The sequence below is a fragment of the Macrobrachium rosenbergii genome, chromosome 5 (assembly GCF_040412425.1).
Source record: "Macrobrachium rosenbergii isolate ZJJX-2024 chromosome 5, ASM4041242v1, whole genome shotgun sequence".
NCBI classification, from domain to species: Eukaryota; Metazoa; Arthropoda; class Malacostraca; order Decapoda; family Palaemonidae; genus Macrobrachium; species Macrobrachium rosenbergii.
In genome coordinates this window covers 433,418-455,917 of record NC_089745.1, presented here as the reverse complement: position 1 = coordinate 455,917, position 22,500 = coordinate 433,418, and the positions used below count along the sequence as shown (strand labels likewise).

At 38.8% G+C, this 22,500-nt stretch overlaps 1 protein-coding gene across 1 annotated transcript in view; it reads left to right on the top strand.

Annotated features, from left to right (window-relative positions):
• The window catches only part of LOC136838413 (serine-rich adhesin for platelets), a 549,424-nt gene that overhangs the window by 213,644 nt on the left and 313,280 nt on the right, over positions 1–22,500 (top strand). The window contains 2 exon segments of the mRNA XM_067103288.1: positions 11,544–11,663; positions 15,916–16,059. Coding sequence (XP_066959389.1) covers positions 11,544–11,663; positions 15,916–16,059 — 264 coding nt within the window.

Here is a 22,500-nt window from a genome sequence, read left to right as displayed (position 1 = left end):
GATTGATTTTTCAGAAAACGGCTCGAGTGATTGATTTATGAGTTTTGGGAAATCTCATAGGGTGGGTTTGTATGGGGAAGGTTTATCCTATGGGGAGACGCCTCTTGGGATGATTGATGGATTGTTGGGGGGGGGATTTGGCTCTCTCTCTCTCTCTCTCTCTCTCTCTCTCTCTCTCTCTCTCTCTCTCTCTCTCTCTCTCTCTCTCTCTTGGTGCCCTTGTTTTGAAGTTTTCCTTTTATAAATCGAATATTTGTAATAAATTTATATATATATATATATATATATATATATATATATATATATATATATATATATATATATATATATATATATATATATATTTACACAGCATTTTTCCTACAATTTATTTAAAACCTTCCCTTAGATTCTAAAGCTAATATGGTCTGTGCTGTGGGGATGTGGACCAAAAGAAATTGGAGAGAACATTTTGCAAAGTTCATGTCATTCAGAGAAGTCCTGTATTTACACTTATCTCTCGGATGTTTGAGTTGTCAAAGTAGACACGACTTCAAGTGTCACATGAGAGAGAGAGAGAGAGAGGGGGGGGGGTGTAAAATAAAGTGAATTTGCTTCCCTGTGAGAAAATGAACCGGATTAGTTTTTCTAAGGTTACAGTGATTCGTGTTTCATGTTAAATCATTTTAAATTGATTTGTAATATTGACGTTGATTTAGTTTGTTCTTGTGTTAAAGCGAAAGACAATACTTCTCCTCGTGTTTGTTGGGATAGAAATGCTGTTTCCCCTTACTAAATAAAAATCGATGGTAAATGCATAAAATTTGTTGCAATGATAAGGTGATTTATATTCAAATTTAGAATTTTTAATAACATTACCTCTTAATCAAAGTTAATATCTTACCGTGTTGGTGAAGAAAAGGAATTCGTTCGTTTTCTTGTGAAGCATTCTTCAGTTTTATTTTTCTCGGTACTCTAAAAATAATTTTTGAAAGAACCATGAAAAGTATTTTATAGAAATAATTCTTAAAAGAACCTTGAAAAGTATTGTATAAAAATAATTCTTAAAAGAACCATGAAAAATATTTTATAGAAATAATTCTTAAAAGAACATTGAAAAATATTTTATAAAAATAATTCTTAAAATAACCATGAAAAGTATTTTATAAAACTAATTCTTAAAAGAACCATGAAAAGCTTTTTATAAGAATAATTTTTAAAAGAACCATGAAAAGTATTTTATAAAAATAATTCTTAAAAGAACCATGAAACGTATTTTATAAAAATAATTCTTAAAAGAACCATGAGAAGTATTTTATAAAAATAATTTGCAAAGGAACCGTGAAAAGTATTTTATAGAAATAATTCTTAAAAGAACCATGAAACGTATTTTATAAGAATAATTCTTAAAAGAACCATGAAAAGTATTTTGCATAGAAGAATTGACCTTAATTTAGTAACCATATATATACAAAAAATGTGTATGTGTTTTTACCCCAATTTAGAATACAGTTAGAAATGATTTTATATATCAAATGGACAATATTATATTAATCTTTCTAAGTCGAGAAGAAAACTTTAAAGATTTTTTTAAAACCAGTAATGAAAGTTCTTCCCACAAAAAGCATTTCCCAAAAAAGAATAAATGTTATTTGTAATTTCTTTTATGGAAGTCGCGGCCAAAATTTTGCCATCTCTTCAAGATTTGGAGTTGACAGATAGATCTCTCTCCTTATATAAGTGATAATTTGATAATTTTTTTTTATGGGCAAGTTATGGTAAAGGAGAGAATTCAGAACACTCCTTGACCTTCCCCACTTCCTCTCCTTCCCTCATTTCCCCCCCTCCCATTCCCTCCTTCCTCTTCCCGGCTCTCCCTCCCTCTCCTCCCCCCCATATTCCCAAACCAAAATTCCATTGCCCCTCCCCCTCCTCCAATATTCCCATACCAAAACTGTAATGCCCCTTCCCTCATCTTCCTTCCCATATCCCCTCCCCTCTTCTCCCCTCCCATATTTCCCCTCCTCTCCCCTCCCATATCGCCCTCCCCTCCTCCCCTCCCTTATATCCATTCCCCTCCCCTCTCCTCCCATTTTCCAATACCAAATCCATTGCCTCTCCCTCCCCTCCCATATTCCATACCAGAACTCTTTTCCCCTCCCCTTCCCCTTCCCTCCTCCCCCCTTCCAATATCCCCTTACCAAAACTCCATTGCAAGTCGAGCCATGTATGGGTCAAAATTGCCACATTTATCCGACGTCAGTTCCGGTTGGGTTGCAATTGCAGGATTTATATATCAGTGCAACTGCTGAATTTCTCTTCAGTGTAATATTATCGCCCTTATCGACATGTGGGTTTCTGCTGGTCCTTTGCTGAATGTTAGGTAATTTAATTTTATCAATTTGAGATACATTCTGTGTCATGGTATTGATATTGGAACCTCAGAAGTTCAAGCGAAGATGCTGTGCATTACTGCCCCAAAACAATTCTCTTTGTGTCTTATAATTTACGTACATTTTTTATCTACTTGTTTATTGATTTTATTTTTTTTTTTGGTAATAATTAATATCTTTTTCTGTGTTTCTTATTACTTTCTGTGACTTCTTTCAAATGAGTACCAGAATATTCTTTGGAAGCTTGAATTTCTAAGTCAGTGGCCCCTTGGGTGGGCTCGTTCCATATGGATTGGGTTTATCTTCTGAATAATAATAATAATAATAATAATAATAATAATAATAATTTAGGAAGTAAAAGGTATATGGTAACGTTTGAAAATAGTGCAGTTATAACAAAACATTATTTTTTCAATATTAATAGTGGTGTATTTAATTTTTTTTTTTGTTACTGTAAGTTTGTCATTATTTATCGTGGCATGATTTTTTAACATAATGTGAATCTTTTGTAGTTTTTCCTTTCGTGCCTGTGTATGTATGTATGTATACATGTATGTATGCATATTCACATGTGTATATATACATTCACATTATACATTTCAAACCGTTTAATCTAGTTAGTTGTTTACTGAATAAATAATTTATTCCGTACGCTTACACACATCCATTAATATTCACGTGATCTAATTACTTATGTTTAGATTTATTGTTTTCCGATGGACCAAACATCATAAAAAAAGTTAAAACTAACTTAATGTTTAGTTCTGTAACTGTATTATTTAATCTGATATCTAGAAGTCGGCGGAATGTGAATAAATTCGGAAATTCTCGTGAATACCAAAACAAAGATAAAGAAAGGAAATAGCAAAAAGTTAATTGACAGTACCCTGAATGACAAGCAATGAGAAAGTGATGCCAACTAAGTGAGGAACTGTGTTAAAAATAAAACTACATATCGTTATTATTTGAGAATATGATTTACAATGCTCAGTGATGACATAGGAAATTCAGGTAGCCAATAGGAGAAGGCAGATGAACTAGAAATTACGCAAAGAGTTTCTCTAGACATGATTTGGAAACAGTCAGTTCGAGTGAAGGAACAATGACATCAGTCGCCCTTAGGAATTTCTTCAACCTCATAAGGCCCGTGTCGCCTTTCTCCTCCAGAGTGTAAGTTGTTCTGCTTCTAAAGTGGAAGTTGTTCTGCCTCTAAAGTGGGAGTTGTTCTACCTCTAAAGTGGGAGTTGATCTCCAAGGTGTGATTAGTTCTCTTCTGAAGTGGGAGTTTTGATCCTTTAATGTGGGAGTTGTCCTCCCTCTATAAAGTGTAAGTTGTTCTCAGAAATGTGAGTTGTCCTCCTCTAAAGTGTAAGTTATTCTTCTCTAAAGTGGGAGTTGTTCTCCTCTAAGGTGGGAGTTGTCCTCCTCCAAAGTGTGAGTTGTCCTTCTCCAAAATGTAAGTTGTTATTCTCAGAAGTGTGAGTTGTCCTCTAAAGTGTGAATTGTACTCCTTCAGAGTGTAAGTTGTCCTCATCCAGAGTGTGAGTTTTCCTCCTCCAAAGTGCAAGTTGTCCTCCAAAGTGTCAGTTGTCCTCCTCCAAAGTGCAATTTGTTCTCCTCCAAAGTGTGAGTTGTCCTCCTCCAAAGTGTGAGTTGTCCCCCTCCAAAGTGCAAGTTCTCCTCCTCCCAAGTGCAAGTTGTCCCATCGAAAGTGTGAGTTTTCCTCCTCCAAAATGCAAGTTTTCCTCCTCGAAAGTCGTCTTCTTAAAGTGAATGATATTTTTAATGTTTTAAGTAAAGATATCTTGAAGGGAACGGTATTCCTAAAACAAATGTATAATCAACGTGTATGGGTCGATGTTTCAGGTGAGTGTGTAGATTTGGCGTAATGGAATTTGAAGACAATTGGTGCAGTAGTCTTAATGAATCTTAATTGCCAGGCATATGCCCTAATTTGAAAAGGTGATATGTAAAGCTGTTCTTAAAGGGGTCGCTGTTTTCTCACAGCAAGTGCGTACAATTGTTCCTCTCTCTCTCTCTCTCTCTCTCTCTCTCTCTCTCTCTCTCTCTCTCTCTCTCTCTGTATATATATGTGTGCATGTATGTATATAAATTTAGATGTATATAAAAGAATATATACATTTTTTCTGTTTAGCTGTATATGTACTCTACATGCATGCATAGCCAATGGAAAAACAAAGAGAGAGAGAGAGAGAGAGAGAGAGAGAGAGAGAGAGAGAACGAACCTATTCTTGGCTTGTAATTGTTTGTGTCCGTGTGCAGAATAACATTCAGTGTTAATGGCCTTGCTAGCACTAAGTCAAGGAGTTTCGGGGGAGTGGGAGTGGGAGGGTTGTGGGGGGAGGGGAGGGAGAGGGAGGCAGTGCATGGGTGGGGGAGAAAGAGGAAGGGGAGGAAAGCAAGACGTGTCGACGGTTGATGGAGAACCTCTGATTGAAGAGGGTAGGAGGTGAGTCTGGAGTGGTAGAGCAGAACGTGAGAAGAGAGAAAGTGAGAGAGAGAGAGAGAGAGAGAATGAGGGAATAGAAGAAGGTGAAGAAGAAAGTACTGGAGAAGAAGAAGGAGAAGAAATAAATGAAGAAACTAAAGAAACAGCATTAATCTCTGTTGCTTTATTTGTTGCATATGTTCCATTCCAGCCATTATCGTCACCTGATCACACCGTTACCGTCAATATCGAAGTTTACGGTGACCATTATCGTCGTCTTCCTTCCTCCCCCCTCTTCTTCTTCCTCTTCCTCTTCCTCCTCTTTAATTACGGATTATTGTCTTAATCGTTATTAAATCTTAGCGAGTGGGGAGGGAATTGTTTGCAAAGGGGAGACCCAAATTTTCATTAAGGGCCTTAGGGTAACCGAATGCGCGGGTTTTTAGTGCAGCAGATTGCTGTAAAAATCGTTCAGATAGTGAAACAAGCATGAAATTTGGGTACAAACATTCCTAAGACTACGCTCTCTTAGAAAAGGGCTGTACCTGAAAATCCAAGATGGCGGCTATTTTCAAAATGGCCGCCATCTATGTTGAGATTCACTGGTTTGGGAGCATCTATTGGATGGAATATGCCAGTTTTTTTTTAAAACCTCGACTTTTAGGTTATAAAAAATGTTCCATACCACACATTTTATTGAAAACCCTTACTAAATGAATTGTAACCAAGATGGCGTACAAAATGGTTGCCATAAAGTTTTTTTCTATCCACAGCGCTAGCAGACATAGAGACCAACTGTTTTTATTTAATGGTATATTCATGTGATCAGACAGTTTAACTAATATGCTATTTTCAACTGAAATAGTAATGGTATGGTCACATACAACATTGTGTCTAAGACTGTAACCATAAAAAGAAAAGAAGAGAATCTATGTATAGGTCTCTCAACCTACACCTTTGAAAAATTCGAGGATAAGAAGGTAGGCATAGCATGACACGTTGGATGCTCAAGCTAGATTATCTACTGAAGAGAGGCAATATTTATCTAGACTTCACATTTGCAAGTGCACAGAGCTGTGCAGGGAAGACCCAACTTGTAGCACTTGCACCTTTCCCGACAGCCTGCTTTGCATCCACATTTGGTAAGCTGTTGGCAACTCTTGGCTAGCCACTGATACTCCAGTGCAAGCTGTGGCCCCAAGATATCTGTGGGTGGCTTTGGTATTGCAGTGTTTGGTGGCACAGGGTTCTTTGTTTGAAAGGAAGCTGGTGAGATGTTTGTGGAATGTGTCCGGCAATTCAGGCACCGACCTCACTTTCTCAGGTGCAAACTTTGGTTGCTGTCTTTCCTGTCCAGTGTTCTCCTTGGTGGGGTGCTGAAATATGGAGATGCTAGTTCCATGGAAGGAGGTAGTGGCAGTAGTTGCAGATGGGTTGTGGTCGATGTTGTCCATCACTGCAGTGGTGAACAACCCTTTTCGCAGTACTGGGGGACAGACCACACCCTCCTCCACATATTTGCTAACTGTGGCATCTCCTAACTGTGCAGAGACCTCCAGTACTCTGTCATAAGAGATACTGAGGCCATACTGATGTAGCATTTCAACCAGGTTTCTCTTCCTGGTTTTGGCATAGACTGAGAGTCCCATGTAGACTGGGAATGGTGTTTCTCTGTCTTTGGAGTGTCTATGAGTTGTTGCTCCTCTTTTGTATCAGGAGTAGCAGTTGAACTGCATGAGCTGTGCAATGGCCTGGTCTGACTTTGATGCTCCAAATCGTAACTGTGACTTGATGTCAGCCCCATGCTCAGCCATCCTACAAACTGGAGCAGGAGAGGAGGCACAGAATTTCGTACACAAGCCTCAGAAAATGTGCCATCAAACCGTGACTGATGATCAAGTATAGACTTTCTGAGAATATTTGCTGCTTTAGCAATGATAACTGCCTCTGAAAGATCAGATGATTGAGCAAGTGCTTTCCCACATCCTTTTGAAATGCAAGTAATACATCTCTGCCAGATTTATGAGCCTCAAGTTCTGGAATTTCTGCCAGAAGTTTGTCTTTGAGTCTCGTGGAATTTACACTTGTGACTCTACACCTAATTGTTCCAGACGTTGTTGGTAGAGGTGGCAAATATCTGCCAGCCGAAATGTGACTGGATCATCTGAACAAAGGTTGTTTTCAAATAATGTATGTCATCAGTTCTGACAGAACTGATGGATACACATCTGATTCTGACTCAGTGCTACCTTGGTCTTTCTCAAGGCTCCTCCAGGTAGGACCTTTTCTGTTGTAGAGGGCACAAAGACAGGCATGGTGATACAAACTCCTGTGCAATGACATCCCCACCAGTCAACTTAGCAAAGGAGCTTGCCATCACTAAGTATCTCTGCACATTCATACGCAATTTCAAGTCAAGGCCCTTAGTACTAGCCTGTCTGAGATCAGATGCAGGTGCCACTTTCTCCAGAAAATGCAAACTTCATTGTCATGACTGGTTCAGGCGCAGTTTTGCACGACTAGTCTCAGTGTTGCTGGTCTGGTCATTGGATTGTCGCTTTCTTGCGGTCCAGTTTAGTGTTGTTAAACAAGCGACAGTTCACATGGTATTTTGCTGCATTTTTTTCTGAGAGTGGCCTCTATGCCATCACCTTCATCCAGCCTTTGCTGGATCCATTATCAGTGGCATTTCATTAATTTCACTGAACATGGGAATATTCTTGCCAGCATTGTGTACCCATCATGGTCTAGGACATGATGACTTGGAGAGTGATGTCAAGTGCTCACCTCTTTTGTCCTTCTGACAAAGACAACACAAACTCCAGTTTGTTTTCTACTGCTCAATATTGGATTGGCATCACATTCTGCCATGATTTCACTTTTGATTAAAAGGCCGAGGGGCTATCCTTTTACCACCTTAAAACAAAAGCACACATTCCTGTATGGGATTCAACTGGGTTCGGTCTCCCTACACCTAGCCCGATCATTCATCCAGTGCCATTTAAGTCCGTGATCTAACACCATCCGGGTAAGTACATGAACCATCATGTACAGCCCCCATACCCTTGGCTCGGCTCTCCCGCGCTGGCACATCCTGTCTATTCAGGTGCGGCTATCTAACTATAAGCTGGTCTGGGGGCTGTTAGAAAGCATTTGGGACACTAAGCTAAACTATACTACAACTACTAGTCTAAGACTACAGGATTAGTAAGCTGGATTAGCTGGCACTGAACCCCATGCTGAGTTACACAGCAGTGATGTCACCAGTGTGCCCTGGTTGTGTGCAGACATACACTCTTTTTACATTTATAATTTTCCTTCAAAATTGATGAGTTATTCGAAAGAGATGGCCTCATTAGGATCTAAAACCACAGAAACCAAGATCCATGCTTAAAACGATAATTGTTGAACGGGCATTATTTCTCATTATAATTATTGTTTCTACCTTTTCTTGGCAATATAGCCCCCATATTTAAAGGTAAACTGTACTGGGAAGCTTCACAGAAACATAATATTCACAAGAAATAGTATGGAAGAGCTTTACCATATTGCTAGAAGCAAATACATGCCATTCTAGTGAAAAAATTAGCCAAAATCTGTCGATACTGGCGCCATCTTGGAATTTGGCCGCCATATTAAATTTTTGCGTAGCAGCGCCCTTTTTCTGATAGAGGGAACTTTAAGAGCACTTGTGCAAAATTTCATGCTTGTTTCACTATCTGAACGATTCTTGCGAAATATGCAATTATCTGCTGCACTATTTAGTGTGCCTCTCTCTCTCTCTCTCTCTCTCTCTCTCTCTCTCTCTCTCTCTCTCTCTCTCTCTCTCTAGAGGTTAGTGCCCTTTCTCCCCCCTCTCTCTCCCCAGATACAGAGTTTCTCTCTCTCTCCCCAGATACAGTCTCTCTCTCTCTCTCTCTCTCTCTCTCTCTCTCTCTCTCTCTCTCTCTCTCTCTCCCGAATACAGTTTAGTGCCCTTTCTCCCCCCTCTCACCCCAGATACAGTTTCTCTCTCCCCCAGATACAGTCTTCTCTCTCTCTCTCTCTCTCTCTCTCTCTCTCTCTCTCTCTCTCTCTCTCTCTCTCTCTCTCTCTCTCCCTCCCCTCTCTCTCCCCAATACAGAGTTTCTCTCTCCCCCCCAGAGTTTCTCCCTCTCTCCTCCCCAGATACAGTTTCTCTCTTCTCTCTCTCTCTCTCTCTATCTCCTCTCTCTCTCCTCCCCAGATACAGTTTTCTCCCCTCTCCCTCCCCCGATACAGTTTCTCTTTCTCTCCCTCTCCCCAGATACAGTTTCTGTCTCTCTCTCTCTCTCTCTCTCTCTCTCCTCTCTCTCTCTCTCTCTCTCTCTCTCTCTCTCTCTCTCAGAGATGGTGAACGAGGCAATATCTCGCCAGCTAAAAACAGTTATGGTCTCTACTAAGTAAACAATTTTTTTTATTTTCAAAAATTTATTATTGTGTTGGCAACGCTGTCCCGTTAAGTTCCAGTATTTCCAGATATATATTTTACCGTTATTATTGTGGACCTGTGGCAAATTTAATTCACAAATTCAATTCCTTTCTGTGAGGTGGAATATTATTACACGGTATTATATCTCATATGCACCAATCAGTGCCACCGAAACTCAGATTCGCTGAGTTTCGGTGTCAATATTCCATCATCTGTCTGTTTGGTGTCAATCAGTGTAGTTTGAAATTGAGATCTGTGGGAGATGTTTGGAATATTATTATTATTATTATTATTATTATTATTATTATTATTATTATTATTATTATTATTATTATTATTATTTTAGGGACTTACGCTTGTATTGCTATTTAAATTATATTTTTCATAATAATCATTTAGGAAAATTGTTGAGGCTTAATTGTATATTATTATTATTATTATTATTATTATTATTATTATTAAATTATTATTATTATTATTATTATTATTATTATTATTATAAAACAGTTCATTACTGTTTGTGTATGGTGTAAATGTAAATGTAGGTGTATATATATATATATATATATATATATATATATATATATATATATATATATATATATATATATATATATATATATATATATATATATATATTTATATATGTATACGTTGTTTGTGCATGTATCTGTGTGTATGTTTCAATACACCCAGACGAAAATAAAATACGAATATCACCTCGATAAAAGAAGACATAGAGTGGAGACCATCTTGGAATAAAAAAAAAAAAGAAAACTAAAAATAAAATAAAAATGAAAAAATAAAATAAAAATCAGAAAAACTGAAAACCACAAGAAGATGAATGCAGCAGATCCCCAATATCCAAAGGGGGGAAGAGGGGGCGCCGGGGTAGGGGAATTAGGGGGTTTTAGGGGGGCGGGCGGCTTTCCCTAATGAGGGAAAGGAGAAGCGCCCCTCCCCCCCCCGCCCCCGAAAATATTCCCCCCTGACACTCTGCGTCAATCACCTGCCACGGTCGTGTATCCGGAAAGAGAGTTTTATTCAAAGGCGGTCGGTTATTGACGCTCCGGTTGTTGTGTGGGGTTGTAGTTATATTTCTGGTGTTGTTTTGTTGCTTTTGTTTTTTTTTTTTGGTTATTTTTCAATGTTGTTTCTTTTGTGTGTGCTTGTTTTGTTGTTCTGGAGGGATTTTGTTGTTTTTTGATGTTATTGTTTTGGTTGTTGTTCTTTAGTGTTGTTTTTTCTTATATTTTGTTTATCTAAAGTGGTTGTTTTATACTGATTGTAATTTCACTGTTGTTTTTATTTTTCAGTCCGTAAAGTGTTAATTGTTTTTTATATTTCTTTTTTTTGACCGCACTTTTTCTGTCCGCAATTTTTTCTTCCATACTTTTTTTCTGTCCGCACTTTTTCTGTCCGTTTTGCTGTCCGCATTTTTCAGTCCGTACTTTTTCCCGTCTGTCAATTTTTTTGTCCGTGTCCGCATTTTTTTCTGTCTACTTTTTTCTGTCCGCACTTGTTTCTTTCCGCATTTATTTCTGTCCGCTTTTTTCTGTCCGCACTTTCTATCTGCACTTTTTCTGTCCGCACTTTTTCCTGTCCGCACTTTTTCTTGTCCGCACTTTTTCTGTCCGCACTTTTGCTGTCCGCAATTTTTTCTGTCCGCACTTTTTCCTGTCCGTACTTTTTTCTGTCCGCACTTTTTCTGTCCGCAATTTTTTCTGTCCGTACTTTTTTCTGTCCGCACTTTTTCCTGTCCGTACTTTTTTCTGTCCGCACTTTTTCCTGTCCGTACTTTTTTCTGTCCGCACTTTTTCTGTCCGCAATTTTTTCTGTCCGCACTTTTTCTGTCCGCACTTTTTCTGTCCGCCCTCAGATCTTAAAAACAACTGAGGCTAGAGGGCTGCAAATTGGTATGTTGATCATCCACCCACCAATCATCAAACAAACCAAATTGCAGCCCTCTAGCCTCAGTAGTTTTTATTTTATTTAAGGTTAAAGTTAGGCGTAATCATGCTTCTGGCAACGATATAGGATAGGCCACCGCTGGGCCGTGGTTAAAGTAATCATATGAGCCGCGGCTCATACAGCATTATACGGAGACCACCGAAAGATAGATCTATTTTCGGTGGCCTTGATTATATACGCTGTACAGAAAACTCAATTTTTAATTTGTTTTTGATGTACACAACTTATCAACATATAATTCTGTCCTAGAAGATGAAAATGAATAATATTTACTAATTCATTTTTTTCATTTTTATTTCAGTCATGCAAGTCAGACGTCATCATGGCTGCCGCCCTTGGAGAATTGGGAGGCCGGGGGCGACGCCCTTCCGTACGGGTGGGAAGCTGCCACGGACAAGGAGGGAAAGCCCTATTTTATAAAGTAAGTGTTTGGGGAAATCTCTCTCTCTCTCTCTCTCTCTCTCTGTTGTGAGTACCTCTCTCTCCCCTTATTTCTCTCTCTCTCTCTCTCTCTCTCTCTCTCTCTCTCTCTCTCTCTCTCAACGGATGGTAAAAAATCTCTCTCTTCTCTCTCTCTCTCTCTCTCTCTCTCTCTCTCTCTGTGTGTCTGTGAGATTACCAGGGTAAAAATTCCTTCTCTCTCTCTCTCTCTCTCTCTCTCTCTCTCTCTGTTGTGAGTATCAGGGTCTTCTCTCTCTCTCTCTCTCTCTCTCTCTCTCTCTCTCTCTCTCTCTCTCTCTTAGAAATTATTACCCCTGGGACACCCACTTGCCACCCACATCAGCCTTTGCATATTTTATATAATATATATATATATATATATATATATATATATATATATATATTTATTTATTTATTTATTTATTTATTTATTTATTATAAATATACACACATTTACATTTCCAATTAATTCCTTTTAACATTGAAAATACATCATTCGGTCGGATGTATATTTTAATGGAAATACCCAACATACACTCCTCTCTTAATGGGAAACAGCCGAGCTGTGAATGTGCTGTGAATATTCCAAGACACAGCAATAAATAAATGATTGCGGAATGAGCCCAGGATATGACTCGATGTGTTTCAGCAACTTTGCCAAAATCGAGATTACTCTCTCGAGGTGATAAGAGAGAGTGTTAGATGATTAATAAAAAAATGGTGTTGCTTTGGAATACGGTTCTGGGAGTCGTAGTGGTTTCCTCTCTCTCTCTCTCTCTCTCTCTCTCTCTCTCTCTCTCTCTCTCTCTGTGATGAAGAGCTAGTGCCGATGAAAATTGAAGTCAGATTTTATTTTGTTTTTTGAAAGGGGTAGGTTGATGAAAGTCTCTCTCTCTCTCTCTCTCTCTCTCTCTCTCTCTCTCTCTCTCTCTCTCTCTCTCTCATTTGATATGAGCACCTTGTTAAAATCTCTCTCTCTCTGTCTCTCTCTCTCTCTCTCATGTGATATGAGCACCATGTTAAAATCTCTCTCTCTCTCTTTCTCTCTCGCTTTGATATTAGCACCTTGGTAATCTCTCTCTCTCTCTCTCTCTCTCTCCGTGCTTACTCGGCCGGCATGGCTACGCGAATAACCCATTTCAGCCTCGTTCGCGAAATAGCGATTTTCGCGCAATTGGCTGGAAAATAATCACTTAGAAATTTAGACATTAAGTTGTAGACACAATCAGACATTCCATGTCTCTCTCCTATCATGTCTAATTAGCCAATAAGACCGTTTGAGTGGCTTGTTTTTATTTTATTTTTTTCAAGGGACTAAATTAGCCGTCCTGGTTTTTTTGTACGCGGCATTTGCGCTGTGGCGTGATTCATTTGTCTCGGTGCAGAGCGAATTAGCTCAGGCGTCCTGTTCCCCCCACCCTAATTTTTTCTTGGGGAGGGAGGGAAGAGGGAAGATGAGGAGGAGGGGAAGGGGAAACGGGGAGAAGAAGGAGAGGGGATGGGAAGGGGAAGAGGAGGGGAGGAATGGGAAGGGGGAAGGAGGGGAGGGGGAGAAGGGGGAAGAGGAAGAAGGGGAGGGGGAAGCTAGAGGAAGGAGGGGAAGGTGAAGAAGGGAGGGGAGGAAGGGGTTAATGGAATGGGGAAGGGTGATAGGGAGGCGAAGGAGAAGGGAAGGGTAAATGGAGGGGAAGCATAGGTGAGGGGTGGAGGGGAAGAGAAGAGGAAGGGAAGAGGAGGAAGAAAAAGCGGAGGTTGGAAGGGAGGTGAAGTGGGAGAGTGGAGGCGGAGGAGAAGGAGGAGGGGGGAGGGAGGAGAAGATGGAGGTGGAGGGGGAAGAGGAGGTGGGGAGGGGGTGAGTTCTTTATGGAGCTGACCTTAATAGAACTAATTTCTTGTTGGTGCAATTGTCCAATTCTTTGTTCTCCTGTCACTTATTTCTGTTGGTTTATTTCATTTACAACAATATACGTAAATATACTTACGTCTGTTTATTTCTATTATCATTATACGCTTTTAGAAGCAGTATATTAAATGTTTGTGTGTGTGTGTGTGTGTGTGTGTGAGAGAGAGAGAGAGAGAGAGAGAGAGAGAGTTACTAAATTCTTTAATTGGGTAGAGAGAGAGAGAGAGAAGACATTAAATTACATTGGTTAAAGAAACTAACCTCTGCATTTGAGTAAAGAAAGAGAGAGAGAGAGAGAGAGAGAGAGAGAGAGAAACTCTGCATTTGGAGAGAGAGAGAGAAAGAGAGACACTAAACTGCATTTGGTAGAGAAGAGACTTACCTCTACATTTGGATTGAGAGAGAGAGAGAGAGAGAGAGAGAGAGAGAGAGAGAGAGAGAGAGACTAAACTGCATTCGGGTAGAGAAGAAACCTACCTCTGCACTTGGACAGAGAGAGAGAGAGAGAGAGAGAGAGAGAGAGAGAGAGAGAGAGAGAGAGAGAGAGAGAGAGAGTCTTGCACAGCTGATAAGAGACCACCAAACCCCAAGAACCTATCAACTTCAACGCCCATCAATCCGAGAATCCTTTTTATTGAGATTAATTAGTTTTTACGACTGAGTTGATCTTCCAGTCCTCCTTCAATTGCCGTGGCGGCAGTGAGAGACGGAAAAAGAATAATTTCGAGGGGGTGTAGAGAAAGGGGAAGGGGGGAGTGTAAGATTGGGAGGAGGGGGGGGAGGCGGAAATTGAGAAAATTGCAATACTGACAGAATTGATTTTAAGAGGAATATATGAATATATACAGATAATGTCCATTATACTTAGTACAGTTTACGCACACGTATATGTATATATTTATATATATACATGTATATACGTGTATATATGTATTCGTGACGTTCAGAAATCAGCGTCGCGTCAGAATCGGCAGAAAGGAAAGAGACAAAACAGCGATAAGAAAGAAGAAAGTTAAAAAAAAAATAAAATTCACCCTCGACCTGTCTTTGAAGTGGGGAGGAGATGATTGAGAGGGTCTGTCCCTTTGAGAAGGTGAGAGGGGGGAGGGAGAGAAGGTGGGGGAGGGGAGTTTGGGTGGGGGAAGGGGGAAGAGGGTCCACTTGGAAATATCCTATATCGTATTGGAATTTCTCAATTGTCGATTTCGTGTTATTGTATTTTTTTCTATTTTTAGTTTTTTGCAAAAGAAAACTATTGTGCCGGCTTTGTCTGTCCGCCCCCAGATCTTAAAAACTACTGAGGCTAGAGGGCTGCAAATTGGTATGTTGATCATCCACCCCCCAATCATCAAACATACCAAATTGCAGCCCTCTAGCCTCAGTAGTTTTTATTTTATTTCAGGTTAAAGTTATCCATGATCGTGTGTCTGGCACCGTTATAGGTGCCAGCACCACCGGGCCATGTCTAAAAGTTTCATGGGCCTCGGCTAAGAGCTTCACATTTTAGGAAATATCCATATACAGTATTTGAAGTATTATAAGTCAGTCTTGGATTAAAACTGATTGCAGTTTGGTTGTATTGCTTGGCAAAGAGAATACCTTCTTTACGAATTGGGTTGATCATTCTGACAGTGTTAGATTGTCATGTTGTCTGCAAAGTAACTTTTTGCTGCTATTTCCTTCAAATTTTCCAGTTTTTCCTGTGTGTTTCATATCCTATTTTAATCCCCTATAGGCCTATTAATTGTGATTTTTCTCATGAATAGGACTAACATAGTTGTCCCTGTTTCATATCCTAGTTTTAATCCTTATAGGCCTATTAATTATGATTTTTCTCATGAATAGAAATAACACAGTTTTCCCTGTGTTTCATATCCTGTTTTTAATCACATGTAGGCCTATAAATTGTGATTTTTCTCATGAATAGGACTAACAGTTTTCCCTTTGTGTTTCATATCCTAGTTTTAATCCCCTATAGGCTTATTAATTGTGATTTTTTCATGAATAGGACTAACAGAGTTTTCTCTGTGTTTCATATTCAAGTTTTAACCCCATGTAGGCCTATTAATTGTGATTTTTCTCATGAATAGGACTAGAGTTTATGGAGTTATATTCATACAGGTTTTAAGAATATATCCAAGAAGGAGCTCAGGTAGATACTTACAAAATTCATTCATTTCAGTTAGTGTCCCGTATTTTAAGTATATTGATGAATTCATGCTGTTTGAAAGAGCATCAATTTAGTTTTAAAAACAAATAATTAAAACTTCATCACAAAACAGATCAATGAAATTTATTTTTAAAACAAACTATTCGAATTCCTTTTCAGCCACCTGAACAAGACCACGACCTACGAGGACCCCCGAAAAGACTACTTCGACGAGCCGCCCCAGCCTCGGCAGGTGGACCTGATCCGCGATCCGGAAATGGGCTTCGGCTTCGTCGCGGGCTCCGAGAAGCCTGTCATCGTCAGGTGAGTTTTGGGTTTCGTTTTGGTTAAGGTTTTTTTTTGGGGATGGTTTTGGGGGTTAATTGTTTTGTTTTGATTGTTATATTGTAATTGTTTTATTTATTTTTGATTGTTTAATTTTCAGACGTTACGTTGAATTGCTGTTTAGAATTGTTATTGTTTTATGTATATATAGATGTATATATATATATATACGTATGTATATTTATATATATAAACAAATATATATATATATATATATATATATATATATATATATATATATATATATATATGTATATATATATATATATATTTATATTTATATATATACACATATGTATTTATAAATATATCTGTATATATGTATACATATATATATGCATATACATATATATACATACACATATATGGATGGTAATATCGGCGGCAGATAATGTTCTCCAATTACTGCACTTGCAGTCCCAGTCGCCAGTCCCAGTTACCAGTCCCCTAATACCCACCCAGTCCCTTAAGGTACCCACCCAGTCCCTTAAGGTCCTTAGCCCGCCCCAAATGCCTCTTGTATCCAATATATATTCTCTTGGTCCTAATTATAACATCAATTATCCCCCGTGCATCTGAATCTCTTTGCCTTCCATTAATCGCGAATTTCGATGAAGCGTCGCTTCGTGTAATTGGCTGGAATTGTAATAATTTAGGCGAGAGAGAGAGAGAGACAGAGAGTCTAGGTATTATACAGCTTTAGTTTAGTAATACCTGCATGAGTGTACGTGAGGTCCTGGATTGTGGATCGTTGTATATATTTGTATGTATAAAGAGAGAGAGAGAGAGAGAGGGAGAGAGAGAGAGAGAGAGAGAGAGAGAGAGAGAGAGAGAGAGAATACCTTTGGAATTTATTGGAGGTTATTCTGTACCTGAGATTTTTTTTTTCTTTTGTTTTTACTTTTTATTGATATATTCCCTTTTACCCTTTTATTTTATTCCGCGAAAGAAGTATTATTATTATTATTATTATTATTATTATTATTATTATTATTATTATGTAACAAGTTCATTCTTACTATTGAAATGACAAGGCTATCAATTCTTTGATGTTCGATTTTGTAAATTTTACGTTCAATTATGATTAAATATTTATTATTATTATTATTATTATTATTATTATTATTATTATTTACGTAAGAATTTATAAGATTGCGTAGAATTATTATTATTATTATTATTATTATTATTATTATTATTATTATTATTATTATTATTATTATTCTTATGTCAAAATCCAGTTTTAATAAGCCACTGTTACGTTGATGTTTTTGACGTTACCTCTGTAGCTAAGGGGGGCCTGTACCCCCTCTCACTAATTAGTCTCCTTCATTAGAAGCCCAGACTTTCCTTAAGACGATTATAACAGCTTAGTAGATACGATCGTGTTCCCCTCCTCCCACTCCCCTCACCCTCCTCCCTTAATCAGACTTTGTTTCCTTAGAGAAAGTCTTAGGGGAAAGTCCTCTACAGTGATGGACTTTCATTTTTAGTCGTTGTCGAGGTGATTTGGGAGTCTTTAAATATAAAAGATGTTTTGATACCCAAACATTATTAAATTTGAGTCTGTTGAATTTATTTTTGTTTCGATTTTGATTTGTTCTTTAGTCTTTTATTTTTTAGGTATTATTATGTAAATGAGGTGAGATTTTGTAGTGTTTCCTGTATTTTGTGTATTTAGTAATTTGTATATTTATTCTCTTGTAGTTTGTATGCATTTGATTGTGAGACCTTGGTTTGGGCAGGGGGTAGAAGGGAGACGCCCTTGGTGGAAGTTAGGTAGGGGTAGGGGTAGGGGTAGAGGTCCTGGAGGGAGGGGATAGGTGTAGGTATAGGGGAGGGGATAGGTTTGGGGTAGGGGGGATGCCCATTGGCACGTGGAGGGCTTGGGGAGGGGGTAGGAAGGGTGAGGCCCTTGGTGTAAAAGTTAGTTAGTGGTAGGGGTAGGGTAGAGGTCCTGGAGGGAGGGGATGGGTTTTGGGGGAAGGGTGAGGGGATGGCCATTGGCATGTGGAGGGCTTGGGGGAGGGGGATGAGGCCCTGGGGGGAGGTGTAGACTGGGGGAGTGACCCCTTATAGGGGTAGCAGAGATTAAAAGTAGGAAGTTTGAGAAGAAAGTTTCTCTCTCTCTCTCTCTCTCTCTCTCTCTCTCTCTCTCTCTCTCTCTCTCTCTCACTTTTGGGGGAGGGAGAAGTTGTCGCATTTAGTGTCTCCGTCAGATGGCGGGTTCCCAGCCGTGTCCTTTTGCCAGATTACTGCTGCGTCTCCTCCTTCGCCTCCGTCGGGAACTTGGAGACAGCGGAGTTTCATGGGCGTCCTGTTTTTTTTTTTTTCCTGTATTGTGGTTGTCATCGTATTGTGATTTGCACTTTCTGTGATTGTTTGAAAGACTCTCTCTCTCTCTCTCTCTCTCTCTCTCTCTCTCTCTCTCTCTCTCTCAGTGGCAAGGAGAAATCCAATGATTTGGATCTGATTTATGGTTGTCAGTATAATCTGCTGTAATCTTTTTATGACTGTTTCGAAAGATTATCTCTCTCTCTCTCTCTCTCTCTCTCTCTCTCTCTCTCTCTCTCTCTCTCTCTCTCTCTCTCTCTCTCTCTTAGTGGAAGAATAAAAAACTTACGTAATTATCAGTGTACCTCTGTAGACTTGTTAAGATTGCTTCAAAAGATTCTCTCTCTCTCTCTCTCTCTCTCTCTCTTTGTCGTAATGGAAGAATAAAAAACTTATACACTTAGTTTTATGTTAAGGTTGTCAGTGCACCTCTTTAGTCTTGTTAAGATTGTAGGAAAAGATTCTCTCTCTCTCTCTCTCTCTCTCTCTCTCTCTCTCTCTCTCTCTCTCTCTCTCTCTCTGTAAGTGTTTTCATTTTTGCCTTCGTGATGAATGCATACATTATCAATTCTTCCTTGCATTCTGATTGGATGCAAAGGAAGTTTTTAGGAGAAAGGAAAACTCCTGTAAAGTCTGTGTCCAAGTTTAAAGAGAGAGAGAGAGAGAGAGAGAGAGAGAGAGAGAGAGATTCTGATATATTGTTGTTTTCTGAAATCCTCTTAACAACAAAATTCACCAAAAATTATCTAACTGTAGTTCGCTCTACCGTCATGGATTGCATTGTGCAATTCGCTCTACCGTCATGGATTGCACTGAGCAATTCGCTCTACCATCATGGATTGCACTATGCATTTCGCTCTACCATCATGGATTGCACTGTGCAGTTCGCTCTATCATCATGGATTGCATGATACCATTCGCTCTGCCATCATGGATTGCATTATGCAATTCTCTCTACCATCATGGATTGCATTATGCAATTCGCTCTACCATCATGGATTGCACTATGCAGTTCTCTCTACCATCATGGATTGCATTATGCAATTCACTCTACTATCATGGATTGCATTATGCAAGTCGCTTTACCACCATGGATTGCATTTACCACATCGTGGATTACTGAGAAATTCTCCTCTGACATCGTTGCACTATGCAATTCTCCCTAATTGCACTCTCCTACCATCATGGATTGCACTATGCAATTCTCCCTACCATCATGGATTGCACTATGCAATTCGCTCAACCATCATGGATTGCACTGAGAAATTCTCCCTAGGATTGCGAAACCATCATGGCACTGGCAATTCTGCTCAACCATCATGGATTGCAATTCGCAGTTCGAAACTGGATACCCAAGTTATGGCTGTGGGTACCACAAGACCTCCCTCTAATAGAAAAGCAATCCTCTTGAAGATTTATGCGTTCCCCCGTTTTCTATATCCCTTGCGGCTCCGTTTTCTGTTCCTCCTCTCGGTATATCGGCGGATGCAATTTCTGCCTGTAATTGATTCTCTCGCCTAAGATGGCGGCGTCTGGAGATCTTTTACCAAATCTTGGTCTCGTCTTTTTTTTTTTTTTAAAAAGGGGGTTTGAGGTTTTCTTTTTATAGGAGCTCGCGGGTTTGGGGTTCATTGGGGCTCCAAAGACGTATTCGGTTTGCAAATTGTATCCTCGGAGGGAGCGGATTTGGAGCTCGAAGGCACACGGTGATGGCAGGTAATGTCTGATGCTCTTTTTGCCCTATTATGGTGGTTCTTTGCCTTTAAGGTAAGATTTACAGTATCGTTCTTCTATGAACAAGGTATTTACCTTACCCTTAAGCGTTGGAAACCTCCCCAATGATCAAATTTACGAGTTCAGTGTCCTCAAAGTGTGTCCTCAAGTTCGGCGCGCAATCCCTAGATGGCGGGAGCGAAGACCAGGTTACAGTTTGATTGGGTAAGTTGGCGATCGCTGGACTTTTATAATTTTGGGGGATTTTGGGAAGGTCCTTTTGAGGAGATTTTAGGGGCGGTCCGACCCCCCTTCCTCGTTTATTTTTATGTTATCGGTCTTCCCATAGCTCCTTCTCTCAGGCGGACATTATCATCATCTCTCTCTCCATTAATGGGCCGTCTCGTCCTTCCGCGGACTTGGATGGACTTTATTGGACTCTCCCCGTCATAAGTGGGAAGGCCATTTGTGCGGTGTTCAGGTCGTTTTGATAAGCTCTCTCTCTCTCTCTCTCTCTCTCTCTCTCTCTCTCTCTCTCTGCGCTTGGATAAAGCATTTGTCTTCCGCGTCGACAAACCTTTGTTTTAGCAAAGTTGAAAAGATAAAATTTCTCTCTCTCTCTCTCTCTGCTTGGATAAAGCATTTGTCTTCCGCGTCGACAAACCTTTGTTTTAGCACAGTTGAAAAGATAAAATTTCTCTCTCTCTCTCTCTCTCTCTCTCTCTCTCTCTCTCTCTCTCTCTCTCTCTCTGCTTGGATAAAGCATTTGTCTTCCGCGTCGACAAACCTTTGTTTTAGCACAGTTGAAAAAATAAAATTTCTCTCTCTCTCTCTCTCTCTCTCTCTCTCTCTCTCTCTCTCTCTCTCTCTGATCAGATAAAGCATTCCTCTTCCACGTCGACAAACCTTTGTTTTAAAGATGAAAAGATAAAAAATCTCTCTCTCTCTCTCTCTCTCTCTCTCTCTCTCTCTCTCTCTCTCTCTCTCTCTCTCTCTCTCTCAGAAGGCTGCCTTTCGTCCAGAAATATTTCTTTTAAAAGTTATTTGGCATTATTGCGTCTCCATCTTACGCAACGGAAGACAAATGGAGAGAGAGAGAGAGAGAGAGAGAGAGAGAGAGAGAGAGAGAGAGAGAGAGAGAGAGAATGTTAAGCTCCAAAAGTATTGAAAATGTTTAACAGCCATAGACGAGAAAAAAAAATAATCAATACAAAAAACTAACTTACTCTGAAAATATTAATAATAATAATTGTGGTATCTGTAACATCAACAAGACTTACAATGTTAATTAGAATGATAAAATTGATAAAATTTGACTTCAGACATCAGAATTACAACATCAAAACATCACGAAATAGTTTGAGTAACATCAGTAATTGCAGATAATTCTCGTAATATATATAAATATATATACTGTATATACAGTATATATATATATATATATATATATATATATATATATATATATATTTATATATTTTTTATTTTTTTATATATATATTATATATAAATATATCTGCAATCTATAATCATGTTATTAATAATACCTAATCATAGTTTAATTACATAACAAAAATAACAGAAATCATTTATAAAGCAATAATGGAACAAATTAAAACTTGTATCTTCTCCAACATCAGACGAAGAATCCCCATCAGGACAGACAATTGTTTGTGTGTTTGTGTCTTTCAGGGGCAAAGAAACAAACAATGCGAGGTCCAGGGGCGATGTTAGTGCCCCTAGTTTTTTTTTAGGGGGGGGGTCGTCTGTAAATAAAGGAAAAAAAAGAAAAGGGAACGAGGAAATACAATAAAGATGCTGAAAACGAAATGGTTGTGTCTGGAGTAATATATTGGACGTTGTGGCGGCGTCCATTTTAACTGCGGGCTCTCTCTCTCTCTCTCTCTCTCTCTCTCTCTCTCTCTCTCTCTCTCCATTTCAGGTACAGTAATTGTTTGATCTTGTTCAACTTTTTGACTAGACATTTGTATCTCTCTCTCTCTCTCTCTCTCTCTCTCTCTCTCTCTCTCTCTCTCTTCCATTTCATTTCAGGTACAATAATTGTTAGATGTTCCTCAGCTTTTTTATTTGAAATTCTCTCTCTCTCTCTCTCTCTCTCTCTCTCTCTCTCTCTCTCTCTCTCTCTCTCTCTCTTCCATTTTAGGCACAGTAATTATTTGACATTGTATATATATATATATATTATATATATATATATATATATATATATATATATATATATATATATATATATATATATATATATATATATATATATATATACATGTAAATACATATACATATACATATAGTATATATATACATATATGTATATGTATATTCATATACATATATATGTATGTATACATATAC